Below are 25,974 nucleotides of genomic sequence, written 5' to 3'. Positions count from 1 at the left end.
ATTAGGTCAGTTGAGTTGGGGGCCCCCCCGAGGCCTTCCTGAGAGCTGGTCCCAGACCTGCTTCAGGGATAAAGCTCTGAAGATGCTCTAGCCTTTGTTCTAAAGTCAAGGTCAACCTCTTGAATGTAGGCTAAGGCCCCAACTGTCATGGAGATGCTCCCACCTGCCTCTGTTTATACCTCCCGTTTCCACGTGGGGATTGTCTCGCTGGTGGATCCTGCTGTGGGGCCAGGAACCTTCCCACGTTCCTTGTGAACAGTGAATTCTTCAACTTGGGTGTTGAGATTATTCCATTCCCTCTTGAAATCCATGTTTTTGCGATGTTTTGCCATGTATAACGGGCACTTCTTTTGCCCAAATTTTTGAGAGGAGAAATAAGGATGTACATTATACACGGGTATAATGATTGCCTGCCATCGATATATTACTGGGTATGATAATCCTGTGTGTAATGTGCACACGGCAAAATACAGCATTGAGGGGCTCCCAGATGGAGCTTGGTTCCCACACTCCGACAGTCGTCTGAGTGTGTGAGTGCGTTCTGAGTGCGTTCGCAGACCAGAGGCAGCAAGGACGCCAGTGCTCCCGTGACGAGCTGGGGTAGCAAGCTTGTGCTGCCCCGCGTTCTCCTGAACTGTCCGTGGTTTAAGGCAGCACAGGTCCCCTTCTTTCTTGTTTTACGTGCGCGCTCACCTTACAGGCGCAGTGTGGGGGGTGGGGAGTCGTCAGGCTATGGTCCATACGGTCCCGCAGGGACTGGCAGAAGCCTCATCTTCCTGCGGCTGCCCCATCGGAAGCATGTGGCCTCCTTCATTCGCTGTTGCAAAGAAGAAAAAGTGGTAGCGTCACAGACTGGCTCTTAAGTGCTTTGGCTAAGCAATGGCACAGATCACTTTTGTTCACAGCCCATTGGCCGTGTGGCCTCCAGTCACTACAAAGGGGCTGAGGAAACGTGGGGGACACTGTGTTGGGTGGGAGGGTGTGGAGAAAGTGTGCCCAGACATTCAATGAACAATAAAGTTCTCTGTGTAGGGAGTAGAACTCAGAGCAAGGGTTCCGAAGGGCCAGGGCCACGACTGCCTGTTCGTGCTCTGCACCTGCCAGGAACAGCTCTGAGAGAGTCCCTGTGGACAAGCACGGCCCATGGATGGCCCAGGCCCTACACCCGCCAGACTCCAGGTTTAACTAACCCTCTCCTCTCTGATCCCATCGAATGGTTTATATTCTAACAGCATCCCATAAATTGAATTTCTCAGGGGGAGAAGGAAGCAGGATTGAGAGTGAGGATGAATTCAGCTTTCGAGGGAGAAAATCCAAGAAGAGACAAAGAAGCCGCTGTGTCTTATTCCCTTCAGGCTGCTGTAACAAAATCCCATAGACTGGGTGGCTTAGAAACAACAGAACTTGATTTCTCACAATTCTGGAGGCTGGGAGGCCAAGATCAAGGTCCCAGAAGATTTGGTATGTAGTGAGGGCCTGCTTCCTGGATTGTAGTTGGCTGGCTGTCACTCATGGTACCCTCACATGGAGTGAGGGGTAAACCATCTCTCTGGGGTCTCTCTCTCTCTTTCTTTCTTTTTAACAGCAAAGGTAGATTTTATCTGTGAGTCTTCCCCAGAGTTCTCTCTGGACTCCAAACAACCTTTGACCTCCAGAAACAGGAACCCAAGTCTGGGGTTTGCCTTGGGACAGAGACCAGTCCACTGCATAGAAAACTCTCCACCGGCAACATGACGGTCTTCTTCCATCTGAGGCCTTTTCTCCAGGAAGGGCCTCAGGAGTCCGCTCAGCAGCGGCTCATTTCGAGGAGGAGTTGAGGCAGGCAGGAGGAGAAACGTCACCCTCAGTTTTTCCTGCTCTCCTCAGACTGTTTCAGGGGAACTGTGTATGTGCCAATATTGATTTTTCTAACTGCGCAATATCTTTTGTTTATAAAACACTCTAACCTTGCAATAGCTCCTGTTTAGAAAAAGAAAAAAAAAAAGCTGCTGGCATTTTGGGGAGTTTCTGTAGTGGGGCCCTGAAACTTTGCTTAGCAAAGTTACATAAAGTGCAAACCATTTAGGGATATTCGGAACACACTGGCCTGGTCCGAGGTGCCCTTTTCCATTTTCTAAAGCGTTCGGTTTTCATGACCATTGAAGTCGAGGGCCTGGAGCTGGCGTGGACAGAACTCAGATGGGAGAGGACTTGGCATTTAGGCATGACCCAGTCTGAGAGAGGGGAGCCTTCCCACAGCCCCCAGCAACACACACCACACATGCCGGGGTCACCTGAGGAGCTGTAGAAATCTAGGGGGCCCATGCCTACCCCGGAGACACTGATTTAAGTGCTCTGGGCTGTGGCCTGGATGAAGGACTCCAGAGCCTCTTGGTCTGGGGGAAGTTGGTACCTAATGGGTGTGTAAGTTGCTGAGGAGACTGTGCCAGGGTGGGCCCAGGGTTGGGCACACTTTAAAAGTGCCCGAGTGAGTCTAGCGTGAAGTCAGATGTTAAAATGTCCCCGCCAATGAGAAGTTCTCTGGGCCTTCCCTTCCCAGGGAGTCTGCCTTGCCCAGGAAGCTCCTGGAGGACCCATTTCCACCGTTGTCCCATCCCAGATAGTGAGCGACAGGCGTGGGGAAGCTATACTGGCACATGTGGGGCACCCCCGCCCCGACCCCAGGGTGAGGCTGCCCAGTTGTGCTCTGGCCCTGGCCCTTGCTGTGCCTTCTCTCTGTGCTCCTAACCCTTGGCCATTTTTCCTCAAGTGCTGTGAGTGTGGCTGGCCAAGACGGCAGTTTAGGTCCATCAGAAACAGAAAAACGTGCTATGAATGGAAATGGCTCCCTCACGGTGTTTGAGCAGAGGAGTCTTCCTGGGGAGTGTAAACCCCTGTCCTATAACATATAACGGTTCCAGGAGGAATATTCCAACCCGGTAAGGGAAAGGAGGATCTAATGTTCCAAATGAAAATTTCATTTCCCACCTGAATAGAGCAAGAGCGAAAGCAGGGTAAGGAACCAACGCAGACCTAACCACTGCAGATGGGAAGCTTATTCCGGGATTCAGCCTATTCAGAGGGGCACGTGTTAAGACAAAACAAGACTCCAGTGGCTCCAGTGGGTCCTTGGGTGGCATCACTCTGATAAGGGGGATGACATAGGGACCTCCTGCTCACCATGGGCCCTGGCCTTGACCTTCATGGGCCTATCGATCCACTGAGGAAGTTGGTAACTTGGATGTAGATCCTGAATCCCTTGCTGTGCACGTCCTTCTCCCCAGCTGACGATGCTGGTGACAGAGTATGTGTCCTTGAAGTGGGTGATGGGAGAACCCCTGCAGTCCCCTTGACACGCATGCTCGGGCTTTGAGTCGTAGCCAGCACATAACATGTTTTGGGCGGCGGTGAATTTGGTGGACAGCTTGCGTGCGTTCCTGTCCACATAGAGCGCCTCCAATATCTTGAGGGTGGTGGCCGAGCGGTCCTGCTCGTGGGTGCGCCCGAAGTCACTCACGATGCCTGATTTCTGTATCATGAGCGTTGACTCGGCCCAGTCCGTCTTGGGCAGGCAAGCAGGGGCCACGCTCATGCAGAATGTGATGGGTGTCTTCAGCTTGAGGATGGCAATGTCACAATCATAGTTCTCCTTGTCAGATGTGCTGTGTTTTATGTGCAACCCCACCGAGTGCACCATCTCATCTCCATCCTCCTTTTCTGTGTTCCGATCACATTTTGTGGCTTGTGTGGAGGGGGACAGACATGACGAAATAATCCCACAGACAAAAATATGAGAGGCAGAGGGACTCGGTGCTCAGATTCTTGAAGCGGGGCTCTGAAAGCCTTCCCAGAGGAAAAGTTGTGGAGAGGAGGCCCACCAGGCTGGGAATGGACACCAGGATCAGGGAGGAGCATGAGGAAGGAGCACTGGGCTGGCTCAGGGAAGGCCACCTCCGCCCCTTCCTAGACCTCCCAAGCCTCCTCATTTTCCTCCTACTCCCCACGCTTCATCTTACTCCTCCCCTTCCTCTTCCTTGTCCTCCTCCCCCTCCTCCTTCTCAGCTACCTCTCCTCTTCTTCCTCTCCCCTTCCTCCTCTCCCTCCTCCTCCCCCTCCTTGGGCGGGGTCTCTTTTATAAAGCCACTAATCCCATTCATGAGGGCTCTACCCTCAGGACCTAACCACCTCCCAAGAGCCCTGCCTCCATTTGCCATCCCACTGAGGACTAGATTTCAATATATGAATGGGGGGATAGACAGATGAAAAATCATTCATCATCATTAGTCAGTAGGGAAGTGCCGTTAATATCGCCGGAGATGCCGCCGCACCGCTGGCACGCTACGCTGACTTTCACAGAACGGACAGTACCCGGTGCTGCGGAGGGTGCCGTGCACACGGGACTCTCGTCTGCTACGGCTACTGGTGGGAACGGACCGCGGCGGAGCCCCTTGGGAAAGCAGTTTGGCAGTTTCTTACAAAGTTAAAAATATGCTTACCGTGTAGCCCGGCAATCCTACTTAGGTCCCCAAGAGAAGTAATGACTTACGTTCACACGAAAACCTGTGGGCAAACATTTATGGCAGCTTTATTCATACCCACCAAAAGCTGGAAACAAACCAAATGTCCTTCAGCTACCGAATGGATAAACAATTGATTACCACTCAGCAATAAAAAGGAGTGAAATTCGAATACAAGAAACAACACAAGTAAATCTCAAATGCATAGTATGCTAAGTGAACAAAGCCAGACAAGAACTGCATATAGATGATTCAATTGATACCACATTCTGGAAAAGGCAAAACTGTGGGGAAGAAAACAGATCAGCGGTTAGGTTGTTAGGGCCTGGGGGTGGGGGGAGTGGACCACGAAAGGAGAGCACCTGGAGATTGTTTAGGGTGATAGAATTGTTCTGTGTCTTGATTGTGGTTACGGGGCTGCATGCAGCTGTCAACACTCATAAGCTGTGCACGGGAAGGGTGGATTTTGCTGTAGGTGGATTATGCCTCCATGCACCTGACTGGGGAAAAGAAGCTCACGGTGGGATCGCTGAGACAGGGAGAACCAAACGATGAATCAGTCAGTCAGGGTGTGTGGCACGGGTAAGGGGGGCCCCCCCCCAGTAATCAGGGAGGGCTTTCTGAGGAGGTGCCTTGAGCTGAAACTGGATGAGGAGCCAGGCCTAGGAGGGTCCAGAGGGTGGTATGTCAGGAAGAGAGCAGCAAGGTGGCCCGTGTGGCGCAGAGCTGGGTCGGGGAGGGGGAGAGGGCGGGAGGCAGGGCAGGGGCTTCCGCTCTCCTCTGAAGAAGACATTGAAGCACTGCTGTGGGTGAGATGCCCCAGTGGGGAGCGGGGAGGGGAGACGGGAAACAGCAGCTTGTGACATGTGTAGGGGTGATGGAGGGGTGTGTGACCCAAGGAGAGGGGGGGACAGGGAGCTCCTGCCGGCTGCGGTGGGAGGACTGGCCCAGGCAGGTGGAACCTTGCTGCTGGGACCTTGCTGAGAGTATTGCAGGTAGGGGTGGGGTGGGGGCGCAGAAGCCAGACCTTCTGGGTTGAGGCTATGTAAGTGACCTTACAGGGGACAGACTTGGTGGGAAACAGTGGGAATCTCAGAGAATGGAGTGGAGCTACTCATTTGGGTGTGTGTGTTTGTGTGTATGTGTATGTGTATGTGTGTATATGTTTGTGGTATGTGTATGTAAGTGCATGGGGTGTGTCCAGAAAGTATCCAGCCACGTGCTATGAAAAATAGAGACATCTATTGAAGAAGATACAAGAAACATTGTACACAGGACAATGACACCTCAGTCCCCTTCAAAGTAGGCACCTTGGGACCTTACACTGTTCTCCCAATCGCCATCAGCTGCCCAGTTGTATTTTCCTGAAAATGGTCTGAAATGTCTTCCCTTTCAAAGGTGATTTAAGTTTGGGGAAAAGCCAGGAGTCACAGGGCACCAAATCTGGGCTGTAGGGGGGCTGAGTCACCTGGGTGACTTGATGTTTCACCAAAAAACCCTGCACGAGACGTGATGCATGAGCAGGCGCGTTATCGTGATGAAGTTGCCAGTCACCAGTTGCCCACAGCTGCGGCCTTCCGAGTCATCCGAATAGTTTCCTCAGAGGAATGTTCAAGCTTAACGCAAAGTTGGATGCAGATTCGTTGCTCTACTTGCTCGGTCATTTTGAACGCGACAACCACACAGTACACGTGCTCACTCAATGGAGTCAACCGCTCCCACTGACTAGTACAGTGAAGTCGTCATTGCTCACACATGCGCATTCCAGTCCCCTCTGCTTGGCTGCCAGGTGACGTCGGTGTCGTGCAAACCGTTCTCTGTATATTAACCATGGCTGGACTTCTTCCGGACAGACCTCGTATAAGTATATGTGTGTCTGTGTGGGGGTGTGTGCATGCATACACGTGTGTGCATGTTGTGAACACAACTTGCAGAGTGGGATTGACCGGTGGAGGACAGTACGAGATGGTGAGAGGTGGGAGCTTGGACAAGACCTTGAATGCCAGGCCAGCGAGGCCACTCGAGGGGGCTGGAGGACAGCAGGGAGGCTGGTGCCGTGAGGCCCATCCCCACGGTGGGAGGCAGCACGGGGCCCACTGGGCTGGGCGCCCAGGATCTGTCTTAGGAACCTTGTGCTGGGTGAGCCCACCTGGAGTCACAGAAGCCCCATCTTTGCCCACACTAATCTTCCTTCTCCTCCCCTACAGTGCATGCTAGGACCACGACGGACAGGCTGCCGCTCCCTAGGCCCCGAGAGGCTGGTCTGTTTGCCTCCTGGCACCATCTGACTGAGGTAGGGGAGAGTGAGGCGGGCTCACTGGCCTCATGTCTCTGCACCAGGTGGGAGGGCTCTGGGAGTGAGCATGGAATGAGCCCTTACTGGGGGCTGCGGTGAGAGGAGCCCCCGGACCTCTGAGAACGTGGGCCACCCCAGCAGCTGTGCGTCCTCACCAGGCCGCCTCCCGGCGCACTGAGAGGCTGGCCGTGGAATACATAATTCCATCAGCGCCTGTTCTCTCTCGGGTGCTTGCTGTCTGGTTGGTTCAGGACTTCCACGCGCACCTGTTACATACGTTGGCTTACAGGTTTTGCTTCCTCGGGGCTCCCCTGGTGGCAGCTCTGGCTCTTTTCTGCCAACGTCACTGTACTTCTCTTGCCTGCATGCTTCCGTCAGGGACCGCTCTGACTCTGCGGGGTCCTGCTGTCTGCGGGACCCCCAGGGCAGAGGCGCTCCTTTCAACACCAGGCACGACCCAGCTCACCTTTCCATTCAGTTTTTCTCTGCTGCTCCTGCACACCTCAGGTGACACTTTCTGCTTGGGGCCCATTGTCCCAAGGGCTGGGATGGGTTGCGGGCTAGGTTTGCCAGAAAAAAATACAGACTGTCCGGTTAAATTGGAACTTCAGACAGATAACAAATCTTTTTTTTAGTATACGTATATCCCAAATACTGCACGGGACATATAATTGTATTTGCTAAATCTGACAACCCTAGTGGGGGCCGATGCTCCAGTCTCCCACCTCTGTCCAGTCCTCCCTGCTGGACTCACCTTGCCCCCCACATCAGTGGCCTCCAGTGCCTGTGACAGGTGTCCTAGAGCCAAGGGTGGCCAAGCTTGCTCAGGCCAACGTGAGCGGCCATTGCCGCATCTCTCAGGCCCCATGAGCCGTTCCCACTGGAGGCCGGGGCAGCAACTGTGGCCGTGGAGAGTGGTCTCAGGGCCCTGTCTTCCCCTGTCGGGCCCTCTCAGCAGAGTCCCGGCTTAGCAGGTCACAGGTCAGGGTAGGCTGGGCCTTTGTGCCTGTGAACAGAGCTGTCACACAGGCCAGGAACTGTGAAAGGACCCAGGAACAGAAAATTGTTTTATGAGCTTGGGACCCAGAGGGCTTGAGGGTGCGGGGCGAAGGCAGAGATGGAGGAAACAGGGGTGAGGCAGGGGCAGGCTGCAGAGGGTTTGAGGTGCCCTGTTTCTGCGTCCTCAACGTAGGAGAGACATGGGAAGTGTTGTTTGCTGCTTCTTTTTTTTTTTGTAAAGGTGCGTTATTTTTCTGACTATTAAGGTAATATTTTCTTTATATGTTACCTATCTACCTAACAATGCAGAAGCATTTCAAGCACACAGTTCAGTCTCTTCCCGTAATTTCTTCCTTCTCAGGGCTAAACATTTCCAGACTTTTTTCTATGTACTTATAAACATATTTTAAAAGGAAAAACATGGACTCGTGCTAGTTATACTTCTCTGTCACTTGATTTTTTTCACTTTCAAATATTGTGTAGCTCATTCCAGAGTTCTTCGGTCTCCTTTTATACCCATTGATTAGATGGTCTTTAAATTATGTATCAGTTATTCATGCCGATGGTGGCTGTTTAGACGGTTTCCGAATAGCCAGGGGTTGGCTGTTTGTACAAGTCACTCAGGGAATCTCCCAGTTCATACAGCCGTGTGCACTTGTGTTCTGGGTCCTTCCGGAGTGTTTCCGGTAGTAGACTGCCTGGGTCGGAGGGCACACACATTTCAAGATTTAATCTGTATGGCCAGATCGACCTCCAGAAGGCGGTGCTGACTTAGGGTGCACCACAAGAGGCTTAAATCCCTGCTGGTCTGAGAGTTAAAACTGGTTTTATTTTCCATGTCTTTGACCACCAGTGAGGTTGAGCATCTGTGTGTGCTTGTTGACCACTTCCCTTGGGAATTGCCAGTTCATGCCATGTCCCCAGCCTTTTTTTTTTCTGTTCATCTGTCGCTTCATTCAGTAAGCATTTATTGAGCACATACTCTGTGCTGGGCACTATTTTGGTTAGGGGCCTACCAGTGCACACAATTGACAAATACCTGTTCCATGGAAGTTATACTCTAGTGGAAGACAGCCAGCCAAGAAAGAACAGGTAAGGAGATACAGTGTGTGCATATGTGTGAAATACTGAGAAGAAGAAGAAAACAAAGCAGGGGAGGGATTGGAAACTCGGGCTACTTGGATGGGGTTGTCAGCAAGGCCTTACTGGGAGATGGCGGTGACATTAAGACTAGGAAGTGAGAGAATGAATGAGTCATGTGGATGCCCAGGACCCTGCGTTGGGAGCAGGCCTGGTCTGTTCAGGGCTCAGAGAAGGCCAGTGTGGCTAGAACCGGGTGACTGAGGAGAGAATGGGAGGTACGGCCAGGGGAGGACCAGGAGTCAGGTGTGCAGGGCCTGCGGGTCACCCTAAGGACCTGGCATTTCCTTAGGATGAAGCAGGGTGCCATGGGAGATTCTGATTAGTGACATGACATGACCTGAACTTCATTTTAACCAGTTCACTTTGGCTGCTGTGAAGGGGCCGGAGTGGGAGGAGGGGAATCAGGCAGCAGGCCGTTGCAGTGATCCAGGGAAGGGGTGGCGGGGGCTTGGGCGAGGGGGCCCTAATGGAGGTGGGGAGATGTAGATCCATGTTCACGGCAGAGCCAATAGGATTTGCTGACAGATTGGATGAGGCGGTGTGTGTGAGGGAGAAGGAGCCAAAGATTGCTGCCTTAGTCATCTTGGGCTGCCCAGCCAAATGCCACAGGCTGGTTGGCTTCAAGAGCGTATTTTTATTTCTCACGCTTCTAGAGACATGGAAGTCCCAGGTCAAGGTGCCGGCGGGCTCAGGTCTTGGTGAGGCCCCCGGGCTTCACTTGCTTGTGCTTGCGAGGTCTATTCTCTGTGTGCAAAAGGAGAGCTCTGGTGTCTTTTCTCCTTCTTATAAGGGGCATTCGTCCAGTCCGAGGGCCCCACCTTCAGGATATCACCCAACCCTTGCCACCTCCCAACGGCCCCATCTCTGAATACCACTGTATTATTACAATAAGGACTTCAACATATGAATTGGGGGGCACAAACATTCATCCATAACAATGATTCTAGTGATTGCGGCCGAAGTGGCTAGAAGGGTGGGGCTGCCAACACCAGGGACGGAGTAGAGAACGGGGACTAGTGGGTTTGGAGTGGGGGAACTCCGCGGAGGGCAGGATGGTGGGGCCCTGCGTGGCTACCCAGGTGGCACACTGGTGGCAGGCGCTGGCTGTGGGCTGTAACAGTGGGGTGTCAATAGACATCCATGGGCAGATGTGGAGGTGACAGTGGCATAAACGAGTCTGGAGGTTAGGGGATGGGTTTGGCTAGAGATGCAGAATAGGGGTCATCAGTATGAAGGTAGTATCTAAGACTGTGAGACGGGATGAGCGTCCAGGTGCTCAGAATAGATAGGAAAGGAAAGAACGGCTGAAGCCCCAGCCCTGGGGCCTCCTTCATCTAGAAGTCGGGGAGCCGAGGAAGAACCGAAAAGGGGACTTGAGAAGGAGCAACCAGCGAGCGAGGTGGAGCAGAACCAGGCAAGTGTGGTGTCCTGGAAGCCGAAGGCAAGATGCATTTCAAGTGTGAGGTCAAGTAAGATGCAGACTGAGCATGGGGAGCCCTGGGGAGGTCCCCTGTGACCTTGGTTTTGGTGAGGAGGGGCGGCGTGTGTGTGAAATGCATTTTATTGACTTGCAAGAGCAAAGTGATTTATTTATAAGAGGGTAAGGGATTTAACCCTTATCTGTCACATGTTGCACATTTTTTTTCATAGTTTTATGGGTCTTTTTGTCATTTAAGTTTATGGTGATTTTTTTTTAACCCTTAAAAGTTTAAAATTGTCCCATGGGCAAGTCTGTCACTCTTGTCCGCTGCAAAGTTTTGAAAATGGTGTCTTACATTGTTTTCCAGTTGTTCATGATTTTAAAAACCTTTACATCTCTCTGCATGCAGAATGTTCTTCGTGTGTGGTTTGGGGAAGGGATCCAAGTGTTTTTCCCAAATGACCAGCTGTCTTGATGCCGTCTATTGAGTAAGCCATTCCTTCCTTGCTGTTCAGACCCTCCGCCCCCATTGTCTGCCCAGTGTCCCCACAGTCTCCTACCTGTCCAGCTTTGGTAAATGACTCCACTGACCTCTGCCTGGGAAGAGATTTGGGAAGCGGAGAGACAGACACCCTGGTGATTGACTGGGGGTGAGGAGGTGGGCGGTGGGGAAGCTGACACAGTTACCTTCCATGAGGGACAGGCAAAGGGATGTTAGGGACCTTGGGAGCTCCTGCATACTGAGGGCCTCGTCATAATCCCACAAGGTTGGTATTCTACATACCCACTTGCAGATGAGGAAACTGAGGTTCACAGAGGTTTCGTTACCTGTCTAACGGTATCAGCTCCTAGGAGGTGGAGCTGAGACTGGCAGGCCTGTCTCTGGGCTCCAGCGTCTTCTTTCTGTGGATGGAGAGGTGGGCAGTTCCAGGAAAGCCATACAGGCTCCAGGCACCAAGTACCCCCAAAGTCTAGTCTGCCATTTGGCTGAGTCTTAAAGGTTTTCCCATTTCCAAGGACAACCTGTTAAAACCAAAATGCTACTGGGCGTGAATCATACTTTAAGTTTACAGCTAACATCTTAATTATCAGTTAACACCTCTCTAGGGATTAGCGGACAGCCAGCTGAGGACACCGAATGGGGGACCCTCGGGATATGTGTCTGCCTTGGGAAAGGCCAGGCAGGCCCAGGGGTGGAAGGGGTGCAAGTTTCCAGCAATTCAGTTTTTCTCCAGGACACTTGAGGAAGAGAGGGAGGTGGAGCTGGGCCCCGTGGGAGGCAGAGGGGATGTGGAGCCTGGGGTGGGGGGGGGAAGGAGAGTGGCAGCCTCTCTGTAGAAACCTGTGGTTGAGCCCATAGAACTGCTGTGTCCTGGTGCCAGAGGAGGCTTATCATGTTCTCAGTCTTGCTCTTGAGGTCAGAAATCAGCCACCCATGAGCCACCTTGGGACGGACAGCTGCCTGCAGTGGCCCAGTGTTGTGACCTGTCTCTGATAGCCACAGACTGGATCTGTCACCAGCTCTGGGGAGTAGTAGGAGGAGAGGCTGAGGTCTCTGGAACCTTCTTTAGTTCTTGGAGGGTACACCATGGGCTGGCGTACCCTGCCAGGGCTGGCCTCAGCGTGTGAGCAGGGTCAGAGATTGCTATCGGATAGGCTCAGTCTGAAGCAGGGTTAGGAGAGTCTAACCCTAGAGGTCACCCAGGTGGGTGGCCGAACTTTTTGGGCAGAAGGAAGGTAGAGCAAAAGGCCCAGGTGGTACCAGGCTGCTTCCTACCACACTGGTTCGTGGGGCAGGGGAGTAGAAAGGAGATGTGGCTGCTTGTCTAAAGCTGACATTCTTCTCCCAGAGGGGCTTCCTTTCCCCACTTTACTTCAGTCTGCACAGGGGAACTAATCTGTGTCCAAAAAAGTGACCGCTGCCCCCTCCCTTCATCACTGAGGTGGACCCTGACTCAGTCCCTCCCTCTTCTCCCTCTCCCCTTCCCACCTTTTCCCTCCTCTTCCCCCTCCTCCTTTCCTTTTCCCCCCTCTCTCTCTTCCCCTCCCCTCCCCTGTCAGCCAACCCCATAGCTGGTGCCCAGGACAGGCTGAGAGCACTCCAGGAAGGGGCCTGCGTGAGCGAAGGCCTGGGTTTCTGGAGGTGCTGGGGTGGGGCCCGTCAGTGGGTTGGAGGGAGGCTGCAAGGTGTGAGGGGGCAGGTGGAGGAGGCCTCCATGGCCAGCTGAGGACTTCAGAATTTACTCCTGAGGCCAATAGTTTCCAAACTCTTTTTTTTTCTTTAGTTCAAACATATCATAAGGAAGCCTAAAGGGGAAAATGGACTCAATCATTCATTCGATAAATATTTCCTAGCCTTCCAGAGCAGAGGCCCAGCTGTGAACCAAACAGAAACTCATTCCCTGCCCTCTAGGAGCTCATAGTCTACGGGGAGGCCGGGGCTGAAGGCGCAAAGGCCTTACCCCGTCACCCATCCCTCTGCCCGACGGCTCACAGGGCATCTCCATAGACACGTGGGCTCAAGGGGCTGGTTCTGGAAGCCTGCTTTCCCCTTGAGGACCTGAAGTAGAAGCTGAAAGAGAGGATTCCTTTCTGCTTATGGGAGGTTCTGGAAGGGAGGATGGCCGAAGGCAGGCATGAGAGGAAGGGACAAAAGGCCTTTGAGGAGAGGAGTCCCTACCCCCGTGGCTTACCCACTAGAGAGAAGAAGGGGTAGGTCCCGCCCAGGTGTGGTGGCCCACTTGCCCGGGATTGTCCAGGATGCTTGACCACATGACCTGAAAGTCTTTCTGCACCTGGGCCTCTGATCAGCCTCTGCCCCTGGTCTGCTCTGGGCCTCCGAGAAACTGGGCATTTAAGTTAGGGTCCTGGCCATATCTGGGGATTGTGGGAGTGAGGGGTAGGGGCCTTGCTGCCATGGCTGAGCTGCCTTCAGGGCCCCAAAGAGGACGGAGGCCAAATCCATCAGGTGGACTTGATTCTGAGGATAGGAAGGCCCTTGAGGCAGGAAGTGGCAGCCGAGCTACCTGCACTTTTGTGTCCACCTGCCTCCGCCCACCAGAGGCTGGCCACTGGATCAGGAAGTCTGGCCTCTCTTCTTGGTCCCGCCTCAAGCTGCCCCAGTGGCAGGATTGAGGCGTGGCTGTGACGGTGGACCGGAGTCGTCTGAGGGAGGGTTTGCAAAGTGTGAAATGGGCCCGTGGTCATAAGCTGCAGTGGCCACTGCTATGGCTGAAGTACCTGACCTTGAGGTGCCAGCTCTGGCGGTCATGGAGGGCCCTTCGTTAGGACTGACTCTCCATTCTTGGGGGTAGACAGATGTGTGAACTGGAGGTTGAAAACTGGAGGCCCCAACCAGGGATGTGGCTTGTGAATGTGTTTTGTTTCATTTTAAACAATTTGCTTTTTAAAAATTGAGGTATAATTCACATACTATAAAACTCACCATTTTAAAGTGTGCAATTCGGTATTCTTTAGTATATTCACGAGATTGTGCAAGCACCGTCACTAATTCCAGAGCCCTGCATCACCTCAAAAGGAAACCCTGTACCCGTTAGCAATCGCTCCCCTCTCTCCGTCCCCCAGCCCCTAGCAACCGCTAATCTTTGTGTTTCTATGGATTTGCCTTTCTGGACATTTCATGTAAATGAAGTCATACAATGTGTGGCCTGTGTCTCTGGCTTGGTTACCTTAGCACGACGTGTTCGACGTTTGTCCATCCATGTTGGGACCCGTGCTCATTCTCTGATGGGGCCCAATGGTGTTCCGTTTCAGTGACATGTCACATTTTGTTTGCCCGCTCATTCACGCACATGTAGGCTGTTTCTACTTTCTGGCGATTGTGAATAATACTGTTAGGAACACTTGGGCAGTGATCTTTGTGGGTTGGGTTTGTCCTAGGAGTGGGATGGCTGGGCCATGGAGTGACTTGGTGTGCTCCCCCTTCTCGAGTCCCGCCCAGTTGCCTTGCATTACGGCGCCCGTTCACTCACTGTCCTGTCCTCTCTGGCTCTTACAGACACCTAAGTTTTCAGCTCTTGATTACAGAACCGTGATGAAGGGAAACATAAGGGGCTGTAGGAGCCAGAGAGCACTCTTGGCCTAGGGAGGTTAACCTGGAGGGCTTCTTGGAGGAGATACCACCTGACCTTAGCTTAGGCCCAGTGGGAATTTTCTAGGAGTGAGAGAGAGTGCTCCTGGTGGGAGGCAAAAGCAGGGAGGTGTGACCTCCCTTTCCCCACTCTGGTGGGCAAGCCCTATGAGGGGAGGGCCTCCAGGGACCAGCCGAGATGGCCTCTGTCCCTTCCTCAGGCGCTTGTCTTCTCTGTGAATTCTGTCTTTCTTGGTCTTCCCTGTTGTTCCCTCAGGGAACTGTAAACAGCTTGGTGGTTTGGAGAGGGGAGGGGGAACATGAGGGAGTGAGACAGCCAGTGGTCTTAAGCCCCTGCAGAGAGAAAGAACCCAAGGAGAGTGGACAAAAGGGTGGGGGACTCTGTCCCTTCCTTAGCTGGGGGCAGAGTCTGAGGACCTGGGGCAGGTGAAAGGTGGGCGGGCCCCACAAAGTTAGGGCAGGCCTGTGGCACAGACAGAGTGAGGCCGAGACCTAGTGCTGCTTTCTGCTCCACGACCTGATGGGTAATTACACCCCGACACACACACAGGCAAAGAGGCATTTTCTGTGAAGCAAAATCTCCTGTGAGATATTCGGGCCACGCTGAGCACTACTTCTCAGCCTCCTCATCGCTGCTTCTTGGCTTAGTCATGGCTTCCGAGGCCACGTGTGCCTGGGAGGCTGCATGGGGCTACTTGGTTCCTGCTCAGTAGGGAAAGATTTCATGGTCCATGCTTGGCTTTGGGCTTATGATGCTGCACGCATGTGTGTGTGCGTGCGCTCACCTGTTTCTAGCCCGGACACATTCACTGATGAACTTGGCCGTGTGTACGTGATCCGAGTATGTTATATATGTGTGCCTATGGCTGTGGTACACCGCGGGCACCGTGCCACCCCCGCGGCCAGCTGGGCTGTCTCTGACAGGGCTTCTCCACTGTGCCCTGCCTCTCAGATTCGGGGGTTGCCTATAAGATGCTCTCAGTGGCAAAGGGGACACCCTGTCTGTGAGTTCCGCCTGTGCCTGGCACGGCATGCACGGTTTTGGGTGCGGGTGGAAGGCCGTGAGTCCTCGCGGGCTCAGAGGCTCAGAGACACCAGACGGCAGCTGCACGTTTGCGTCACGCTCTGCCTCTCTTCTCTCTGGCTCGTGTTCGCTTGCTTCCCACCCAGTTTTGAGTGCGTAGTGGGGGCCAGGAGAGCTTATTGCCTCTGATGGTTGACTGAACTAGGACGTGTCTGTTCCTTTGTCAGTGCTGCCCTGCCCCTCGGGAGCCCCACCTGTCTCCTCCAGTCCACAAAGCCCCCACACCTGCACAGACATCACCTCCGAAAGCTTGCTTTTGCACTTTATTCACGCCTTCTCATCGTGCAAGACAGGCAGGACTGGAGTGATCATACCCATTTGGCAGTTGAGGAAACTGAGGTCTAGAGAGACATGCCTGAAGTCACTCAGTGAGCCAGGGCTTTCCTCAAGGTCACCAATGCCCCCTCCAGAGCATGGACCCCTTGCGTTCAGCCCCAGCCCTGGGCCGTAGGTGGAAGGACCCTGAGCAGAGGTTTTAAGAATGAATGCAGCTGGGGGTGCTCCCTTCTCCAAATGGAGCTTTTCGCCCCTGTTGTCTTGGAAAGATTGCTTCAAATCAACATTCAGGGAACCACAGGACGCAAAAATATTGATGCCTGTCATTGATATTTCCCTATTGTGTCTCTAATTAGCTATTCTTCCACAGCAGAGGCCCAGTCTGGCAGACAAGTGGAGAAGCTCCGTCTTACTAATGTCAACCCATTTAATGTCTCACTGACGAGACTGATGGGGGAATGACTGTAAGCAAGGAGAAGGAGAAGTGGGGGTGGGGCTGCGCAGAGGTCCACGGCTTCCCCTTCTCCACCAGGCACTTGCTTTCTTTGTGCACCTATCTCTCAAGGGAGTTCCCTTCTCAGGTTGCCTCCCTAGCCCCATGGCCCCTTGCTCTTCCTGTTCTGCCAGGATACCTGCACCCCAGCTATGCCACATTCAGATCTGAACACTCCTGTGGCGGTGGCCTCCACAGGTCACTGCACGTGGTCCTCGCCCATGTACTGCGTCTAACAGAAGGGCTAAGATGAGCACCCCCAGACCCTTGGGAACCTCCTCGTCCTTTCTCTTCCCTCTCCCCCAGGGAATTCTTGGGTCTCTATCCTTCCACCCCCATTCGAACCCTACTGCTTGCTTCCTTGTTCCTCTGTCCAGATCTCTTTAGATACTTTGGTCCCTTGAGCAGAGGAAGCCAAGTCAGCCGGCATCTGGAGAGGCCGAGTCACCCAGCCCTCGCTGCCAGCCTGCTGTTTGCTGCTTGCTGGGTCTAGGGCTGCTCTGAGCTCCTGACGAAGCCAACAGTAGTGGCAGCTCTTGGTTCTTGAGTGATTTTTCTGTGCTAGCTACTGTTAAGAGAATCTTATAAGCCTTTGATCCTCATAACAGCGCTGAGAGGTAAATGTACTTATCCCCATTTTATAGGTAAGAAAAATTAAGATGCAGAGAAATAACTGCCCACAGTCACAGGGCTGCTAACCGGTGGCCTGTGAACATGGCCCCATGGCTCCACTGAGCTGCCTCCCTCATCTGTCTCCAGCTCTAGCCCAGGGGATGTGGCAGGAAGGCTCCCGCTTCTCCTTTCCTGCCCTGTGTAGGGTGAGGTGTGGGCGGGTCAGTGTTTGTGGGGAGGGTGTGGTCCCCACCATGGGGACTGAGCCACCTGTGGAGCGTGTAAGGACAAAGATACCCTGACATGCCAGGGGGCTCCTTGGACTTAGGAACCAGATGCTCTGGGCTGCGCTGGCCTGGAAGGTACCTATGCTCATGGCCGCATCCACCTGGCCACGCCTCCCAGCCATCAGAGCTCCCAACCTTCGCAGCAACCTCGCCAGTGGGCAGAAGGGAGATGGAGGCCTAACAGCGGCAGGGCCCTGCCCAGGATCACACACAGGATGGGTTGCTCCCACCCTTCAACAGGATATTGGGGTCCTCCACAAAGACAAGACCCCTAGCTGTCAGGGTCCGAGGCAGGGCCAGGGCAGATACCCTGCATGGCGCAGAGAAGGCCTGGCAGGAGAGGAGGTAGTGCAGGAGGGCAGAGGTCATACAGGGGCCTGGAATGTTGGCGGAGGAGCAGCCTCCCCTGTGGAGTCCTAGTGCCAGAAGGTTTTCTAGGACTTCACTGCAGCACCTAGTGCTGATCAGTGGGGCCTGTGAGACACTGCCCACAAAGGGGAGGTCAGAAAGGCAGAGTGGGGTCAGGGCTCAGCCCTGAACACTCAGGGCCTGGGGTTCTCCCTCGCCAGCCAGACCTGGGGCTTTAGCCCCTGGCAGCAAGGTCAGGCCTGAGGGCTCACCTTGTTGTCAAGAGTGTATTTCAGTTATTAGTGATAGCAACAAGGGATTTGGGAGGATTTCTCTCATTTCCCAGAGCTTTCAGCAAGCCTCCTCCCTGCCAGGGCTGGGGAAACACACACTCTCTCTCTCTCTCTCTACCCCCACCCCCCTCTCAGTGTTCCTGTGTGGCTGAGAGAGAAGGAGAGAAAATCTGGGTCAGTCTCCCAAGGGGAGACTTCCCCAGCTTCCCAGCTTCCCTGAAGATGCTCAGTGTTGCAGACTTGGGCTGTGGTCTGAAGGCCAAGGCCACCCTCAGTCCTGCCCCAGTCTGCCAGAGGTGCCCTATGGTAGGACCCAGTTCCGCCCTGGTCCTCCCTGTCCAGGTGACCTCATGCCAGGCGAGGCCCCAGAACCACAGGTCATTTTTTACCATACTCTGCTGGTTGTGAGGAAGGTGGCAGAAGCTTCTCCATCTCCGACTGAACCCGGCAGCTTCAGCTCCTGGGGTACGGGAGGAGGGAGGGAGGTTTTGGGGAGCTGGGACTGTGTAATAGCAGTCTGGGTCTTCACAGAGAATCCAGACAAAGGATGAACCCCCGGTGGTGGAATTTTGGGCAATATGGCAGGGGTTGGGGTCTGGATAGGAGGCCTCAGGAGTGGGAACGGGTTTCTGAGAGGAGGAGGGCAGAGAAGATGCTCCAGGTATTACTGCCGTTTCAGGATGGAGCTTGCAGTAGGGACTCGGCTAAGTTAAGCCGATGCCCGAGACAGGCCCAAAGCCAGGGCAGGAGACTGTCACATCCAGTGAGCTCAGGGGGACATTCACTGGACTGGGTGGCAGGGGGAGGTGGTGGACTTTCCTGTCTAGCTGGGAAAAGTGGGGAACTGCCACGGTCTAAGTCACTCAGCAACACTGGGAGACTCCCCTTATCTCTACCCAGGGAGACACGGTCTTTCACTCAGCCCTCAGCATGGAGTTCTCAGGTGACCTAGCAAATTTCGAATTTCTCCTTCCTTCCACCACAGCACGGCCCGGGGTCCTCAGTGCCCACCTAAGAATGCTGCATGAAGGGATAGAAAATTGATTTAAGCTGGAAGGGCTTCCTGATGCCACTGGGGTGGCCTTAGCCTCAAGACTTGGTGCACAGGGAGAGGAGACCAATCCTCAAAATGCTGTCAGGTAGGGGGGCATCCCCAGGCACCCCCTGCTTCCCCCAGAGGCCAGCTCCTTCCTGCCAAGTGTGTATGCATTTGCACACACCTGTGCTACTTACAAGGGCTGAAGGGACTTTGTTTTTAGGCTATAAGAGAGCAGCTGGACCAGTTACTTATGGAGTGGAGACTATGTCTGGGCATTCAGGGAAACGCTGGGGAAGGGAGCTGGTCCTTGATCTTGAGGCTGGGAGAGGGATGGAGGCCTTGAAGAAGGGGTGGAGAGTGTTAGGGTTTGAGAGGTGGAGGTGAGGCGGGGTCATGGTCTCCTCAGGTGGGCCCTAGACCAGGGCGGGGTCTCCCACTCAGGCTAGGGTTCCTGTGACATTATTGGGCCTCCTCCTTGACAACCTTTGGAAAGGAGGTTGATGCCTCCTTGTCCTGAAGGTCCCCAGCCAGCCCCATCCTCCCTCCATGCAGACCACGCCTGGAACATCCGTCCCTCACTCCATGCAGCCTCAGCCAGGAAGCTGCCACCCCACACTTGGGCCCCTCAGGCAGGAGCTGGGACAGGAGCTGGGGCATCTGGGGTTTCTGCTGGGAGAACAGGAGTTGCCTGCATGTCACCCCTCTGCTCACCTGGCTGACTCTGCACACACAGGGGAGCCTTGGGTCCCCGAGGGCCAGGATCACACGCAAAAACACATGCTGCTCACATATCTTCCCTGACCAACAGGCAAGGAACCAGAAAAGGTATAATTCAGTCTGTCAGCTGGTTACTAGTTATTGTGCTAGAGGTGGCTCTGGCTCGCCACGCCCCCTCCTTCTCTGGCCTCTATTCAGAGGGCCAGGTAAGATCCTGGGCTGGAAGGACAGGTGGGCAGGGTGCACCATGGGCCATGTCCAGGGCAGGAATGGATCGTGAAGATTGGGGCAGGACCCGAGACAACCTCTTCCTGCCGAGAGCCACTGGCCTTTGGAGGGTCTGCGAGACCCTCTGGGTCGGCACAGCCGTTGTATGACAGGGAAACTAAAGCCCAGTGGGACTGAGGGCTGGCCTGTGCAGGGTGCGGTGAGGCCGCCCTGTCTCAGCTGGCTCAGCCTCCTCTGGGAAGGGCAGGACAAAAGAGGGAGAGAGAGTGGGGAAGTCATTGGGCAAGTGATATGGGATCTGGAGTGGCTTGAGGATGCGACCAACTGCTCACCCAGAGAAGGCCTGTTTTGGCCTGGCCCTCAGAGGTGGTGGCTCGGGGGGGAGGTGACTGTGTCTCACCTGGAGTCTCATACGGTCTGGCCAGGTAGGCACTGTTATCCCCATTTCATAGGTGCACAAGCTGAGGCCTAAAGGGATGATTTCCCAAGGCATGTGGATCGGGGGCACAGTGCCTGCCCATGGGGAACACAGACCTGCTCCTGGTGAGGAGGGTCTCCCACAAGTAAACACTCAGCAAGGAGGCTTTGCTCGCTGCCTTGAGGTGGAGCTGGGACGAGTTCCTCTGAGGGAAAGGCGGACCCTTGTCTTTGGGAGTGTGGACTTCCCTGTTGGTTCCCTGGGCTGGCCAAGACTTTTTCCTGCAATCTGGCCACAGTTCCTCAGGCTTTAACTTGTGGGATCTTGTTCATCCAAAGCCCCCTGCCCCACCTCTCCTCTGGTTCTGGGCAGGCCTGGCAGGCTGGGCACTGACTGGGCCAGTGACAGGGCCAGCCCCCAAGGGCACAGCTGACCCATCCTAGCCTTCCCTCCTGGGACTGTCTGAAAATCAGCTCACCTTTGCCCATCTGAAGGTCTTCATTTTCCGTTCTATGCCCATAACCACCCACCCCTCCCAGGCCTGCCCCTCTCTCTGTAGCCTCTCCCTGCAGTGCCCACCATGGTGGAGAGCAGGCAGTCAGGCCTGGGGACAGCTCAGCCCCTCCCTCCCTCCCTGCTGCCCATCTGGGGAAGAGGTCTGTGCTCCAGGGAAGGGGCTCATCGCTGCCTCTGTGGGTTTCCCTGCTCCCAAACTGAAAACCTGGTTTGGTGGAGAACCAGGGCAGACTATCAAGCCCTTGAAGGCTGGCTTTTCACCCCTCACTCTCCACCTTCTCCACCTAGTCTAGGAAGACCTGGTGTCTCTGAAACCCCATGGTCAGAGGCTCAGGTCTTGCTTATCATGCCCCCCATACAACAAGCTCCAAATTTACCTTCATCTTAAGAGACACTGACCTTGGATCAGAAGAGCAAGGTGGTTTTTAACTAATTCACACTAAGGTGTGAGTGATTAGTAGCAACTTATCCTGACTATGGTATTTAGATTAGAACAGAGGGGCTTTATAGCAATAGTATTAATAATAATAATAATAGTTACTACTTCAGTTTTTACTATGTGTCAGGCACTGTTGTTAACAGGGCACATGTCTTAAGTCATGTAATTAATATACTAACCCAAATGAATTTCTAATTGTTAGGGAGATAAGGGAAGATTGCTGAGTGGGAAGAGAGTAAGGGAGTAGGAGGCAAACCTCTCTCTCCTTCCTCTAAACCTCCATCCCAGCTCCCACCCGGTACAGAGAAGAGAGTCAAGTTCTTTGCACTACGAACCATGTCAGGTGTTTGCCGGAGGTCACCTGGGGAGGGCAAGGGAGGCTCTGTTTCTCCCTGGGTGCTCACAGTTCTGCCACGAGATGCCTGGGAGGGTGCTGCTCCAGGCTAGGCAGCCTCTCCCCAGGATCTCCGAGGACCCCTTAGAAAGTCTGTTAGTGCCCTGGCCAGTGTGGTTCCGTTGGTTGGGTGGGTGTTGGCTCCAAAGTGAAACTTGCCAGTTCAATTTCCGGTCAAGGCACACGCCTGGGTTGCGAAGGAAGGAAGGAAGGAAGGAAGGGAGGATCGTTGGTGCAGGGTTATCACACAGGCCCCCTAAGGAGTCAAAGCCAGCATCCCCTGTCTCTGAACTTGGGCAAATCTCCTGTGGCTGAGCAGCTACCTGGCCCTCAGGTACACCCCTGACTCTACCCCAGGCTGGACGTGCCCCAGAGCCTGTCTGTGAGTGTGACTTAATGTGAGTCTCAGATGAACCCTTTAGGGTGAGTGGATCTGGGAAGAGGATCCCCATTCTGCAGGTGGGGAGACGGAAGCTCAGAGAAAAAAAATAAGTGTGCCGAACCCTCCTTTCTAGAAGGACGGCCTATTGAACTCCTGAAGGGAGGGGTGAGGAATAGCTTCCTGCTTTCTAACAGGGACTCTCAGCACTTTAAGCAGACAAATGGGAGACAATGGTGGGTTTTCAGACCCCACCCCTTTCCCTCTCCCCCAGGCAGTCTCCTGGTTGCCCCTGGCACCCTCTGTTGGAGGAAGCTTAGCAGCTGCTCCTAGGAGGTGAGCCCCAGCCTCTCCTAACCTGCTAGCCTTTACCATTAGGCTGCCTGGTAACTCAGTGATTGATCTGGGAGACTTCCATTATAAATCTCCCAGCCATGGCCGGCTTTTCCCATATAGCCAGCCACCATGCCCACAACCCATTTCATCCAGCCTACTGTGGTAATTACCACTCACCCGTCCGTTGTGGGAAGAGAGCCAGCCACTCCTTATTTCTTCCCCCACCCCCCAGCAGGGCCCTAGGAACTATAACTGAGAACTAACACAGCTCTGGACTGCCCTCAGCCACCAGCTGCTGTGTGGTGTCAAGCCAACCAGCGCCCTCTCTGAGCCTCCATGCCCACGCCTGCAATGTGGTCTAGTCAGAGGGCCTTGAGGACCCGGTGTGGCACAGTTTGGGAGCTGTCAGGGTGGCCCCTGTGATGAGGCCTCCTACGAGACCCATGCCTGGGAGTCCTCAGAGTGGAAGAGTCCAGGGTAGGGCATGATCGTACCTGCTTTCCTTAGCAAATCAGGGAGGACTTTTCAGAGGAGGTGGCATTTGCACTGGGCCCTGCAGGATGACCAGATATGCCTGATTTGGGAGTGAGCACAGTGATGGATGACATTCTGGAAATGGCAAAAAGGGCCCAACTGGGGGCATGACAAGCTGGGGGCCTTAGGGTTTCTTACTTACAAATCTGACCACACCAAGCCGCTGCTTCTACCCTTCAGTGTCTCCTCGATGGCCTTGGGCTAAAGTCCCCACTCCCTGGGGAAGCTCTGGAGGCCTGGCTAGAGCTAGTCCTCACGCCTTCTACAGGCACCTGAGCCACTTGCCCTGCCCCAGGCCTCTAGCCTTGATGAATTTCCTAAATTCACTACTGGCCGTAACCCTTGCGCTCCCTAATTTGGCTCAATGACCACAATAAAATTTAATTCTGTGACCAGATAAAACCCCCATTCCCTTTCAGGACCCATCAGGCCCTATGTGATGTCTCGCCCTCCTCCCCTCAGAGCCCACCCTTCTCTCTCAGGGTCCTAGACCTTTGGTCTCCATGTTTGGGCCTCAGCAAAAATGCACCAACGTAAAGACCCAGGCATCTCCAGGGCGCAGATCTTCGAGTGCTAAAACCAGGACAACCCCAGACGCATGACGGCGATTGGTCAGCCTGACCCCCGCCCAGCCCCTGTGGCAGGCCCGGCTGTTTCCTTGCCCTCTCACCACTCTCTATTGGAAGCCTTTCTGTGTGTTTATTCTTGTTGATTGGCTGTCTCCTGCATGCTGTCTACTCAGCTCTGAAGCCCTGATGCCCAAAACAGTGCTGTCGCGGAAACCCGGCTCAGTCAGTGTTTGTTGAATGAGTGCGCGAGGGGCAGGAACTCAGACCTGTGCCAGCCTCTCGTCTCTGGCCTCAGTTTCTCATCTAGACCATGAGGTGGGGTTTGGATGTCCAGGGAGGGCTCTCTCAGCCCCAGTACCCTCAGATGCAGCAAGTGGGAGAGGAGGGGCAGCATGGCCAGGGAACATCACTGTCACAGCCCTCTCCTTCCTAGATACATCACCTGAAGGCCATGACTGGACCAGACCCAGCGGTGGGGGTACCCAGCGAGACGGCACCGACCACCAAGCCCCACTCCCCTCTCACCCCTGGGAAACAGATGGCCCAATCTTGGGCAGGCGGTGGAGATGGGGACTGGCATTTGTGTATGTGTGTGGTTTTTTAAAAATCTGACACATTTTTGTCACGTCTTGGTGCATCAGAACAGTAAAGGAGGCGGGAGTGTGAAGAATGTTTTAACTCGCAACTTTGTAACAGTTCCAGTTTCTCTAGGCCTCCTCCCCCTCCCCCAGGCATCTGCAGAGGAACCTCAAAGCCCATCTGTTCCTGAATCCCTGCTCCCCACTGCCTGCCGACTACATCCATCCATCCATCCATCCATCCATCCATCCATCCTTCTTCCCATCCATCCTTTCTTTCCTGCAGTCAGCTGAAGGGGAGAAAGAATCAGAGGAAGCAGCTCAAGACTCTAAGAGGGCTGTGGGCAGGGAGGCAGAGGCCTGTTTCTGGGCCTAGCTTGACCCCAGACTTGCTGTGTGACCTTGTGCAGTTCCTGACTCTCTCTGTTCCTAAAGGGTCAGGCTCGTCCCTTCGAAGTTTCCTGACTCTGACACGCATAGGATTGTCCGGGGAGAGGGACTAGAAATGGGGAGAATGCATGAGGGGTCACACAGGGAAGCTTGGGGTCAGAGCCCCCAGGGAGAACGACCCCAAGGTGACAGAAAGAGCCACATTTATGAAGCCATACTAAGTGGGTCCTAAGCTCCATTCCCCTCAGGTTTGGGTCTTGGGTTACCACCGTCCCCCACTCAGCCCCACTCTGCCTAGCCTACCATGGGTAGCTCTTTGGTGACCTAGGGCAGCTGCTCCATGGTCAGGTGGGGTGAGGAGGGGACAAGCAGGACAGGCACCCAGATGCACCCCACTGCTCTGCTGTGCCTGTCAGTCCTGCGAGGCCAGAGAGAGCGGTAGGGTGGTGCCAGGACCCAGGAGATTTGCTTTTCAGCCCCCAGCCTGCCTGCTGGCCGCAGGCCGGCCTGGCTCCGGCTTCCATTTCATTAGCTTTGGAAATGCCAGCTGGCCTGGAAACCAAGAGTCCACACAGCAGGCTGGTAGGAGCTGCCCTGGGCTGAGGGAGCAGATAGGGGTATACAGGGAAGTGTTGGGGCAGCTCAGCCATGGCAAGGGCCCAAGCCTTGATTCCTCATTCCACAGCTCAGAGACCACGGCTGCTGGACGCCAGTGCTGTGGTGCAGAATGGGGTGGGGGCAGGTGGCTGGTGCTCCACTGCCGGGGCAGAGAAACCAACCCCAGCTCCATTCTGTTCCATGCACCCCTCCACACCTAGCAGAACCCCTAAAGTCCAGGTCATGCCTTGGGGGTCAAAGGCAGAGAGAAGGAGTAGGCAGAAGGAACCCGTCTCCCCCATTTGACCAGCTCACTCTGTTCTGCCTTCAAGAGCTGAAAGCAGTTCAGAGCTGAACGAGATCACTGTTGCCTGCGGAACGTTCCCTCAGCAGGGCTAAGGCAACTCCTGCCTATTGCCCCCACCTCCCTGCACCCCGGGTAGGTCTTAAAACAGTACTGCCCCCCGCCCCCGCCCCAAAGAATCCCTGTAAGAGGTGGTCTCATTTGCTTAGGAGGGTCGAGCCCTGGCTGGTGCAGCCAGACAAACCAACATCACCTGTTGCAGCCTGGGCCTAGGACTCCAGGGCGCAGCTGAGTCAGCGCCCTGCGGATCTCACCAGATGGGTGCAGGGTGGCTGTGAGGGGTGGGGGCCGGGTTGCCATGAGAACCTGAATGCTGGCATTTCCTCTTTTGGGGAGGCTGAACCATACTTCGCAGGCGGTGTAGGCTTCTGAATCCCATTTCTCTGTGTTTTTTAGGAAAGGAAAAAGGGCAGGGGAAGGGGGTGGGAAAAGGCAATGAGGGAGAGAGCGAGCGAGACAGGGAGCCGCAGGAGCAGTGGGAACTTTCTGGGGCTGTCGAGGTTTGATCAGGGGCCTGTGTCCCTCAGAGCTTAGCCCAGGGCCAGAGTGGGGCCTGGTTTTCCCCCTTCCCCCTTGTCCAGGACTTGCATAAGCATTTTCCTTCAAACACGCAACCCT

At 54.5% G+C, this 25,974-nt stretch overlaps 1 protein-coding gene across 6 annotated transcripts in view; it reads left to right on the top strand.

Annotated features, from left to right (window-relative positions):
* The window catches only part of LINGO1 (leucine rich repeat and Ig domain containing 1), a 182,924-nt gene that overhangs the window by 116,910 nt on the left and 40,040 nt on the right, over positions 1-25,974 (top strand). For 3 of the 6 annotated variants that reach the window (XM_024557379.4, XM_045192840.3, XM_045192838.3), the window contains one exon: positions 6,704-6,789. The exons of the other annotated variants lie outside the window; for them this stretch is intronic. Coding sequence is in view for 1 of the 3 variants with exons in the window: in XM_045192838.3 (XP_045048773.2) it covers positions 6,704-6,789 (86 nt within the window). In the remaining 2 variants the exon portion in view is untranslated. The remainder of the gene's footprint in view (positions 1-6,703; positions 6,790-25,974) is intronic. 6 annotated transcript variants of the gene reach the window in all.

The sequence above is a fragment of the Desmodus rotundus genome, chromosome 7, assembly GCF_022682495.2.
Source record: "Desmodus rotundus isolate HL8 chromosome 7, HLdesRot8A.1, whole genome shotgun sequence".
Taxonomy (NCBI): Eukaryota; Metazoa; Chordata; class Mammalia; order Chiroptera; family Phyllostomidae; genus Desmodus; species Desmodus rotundus.
This window is presented reverse-complemented; position numbering and strand designations above follow the sequence as displayed.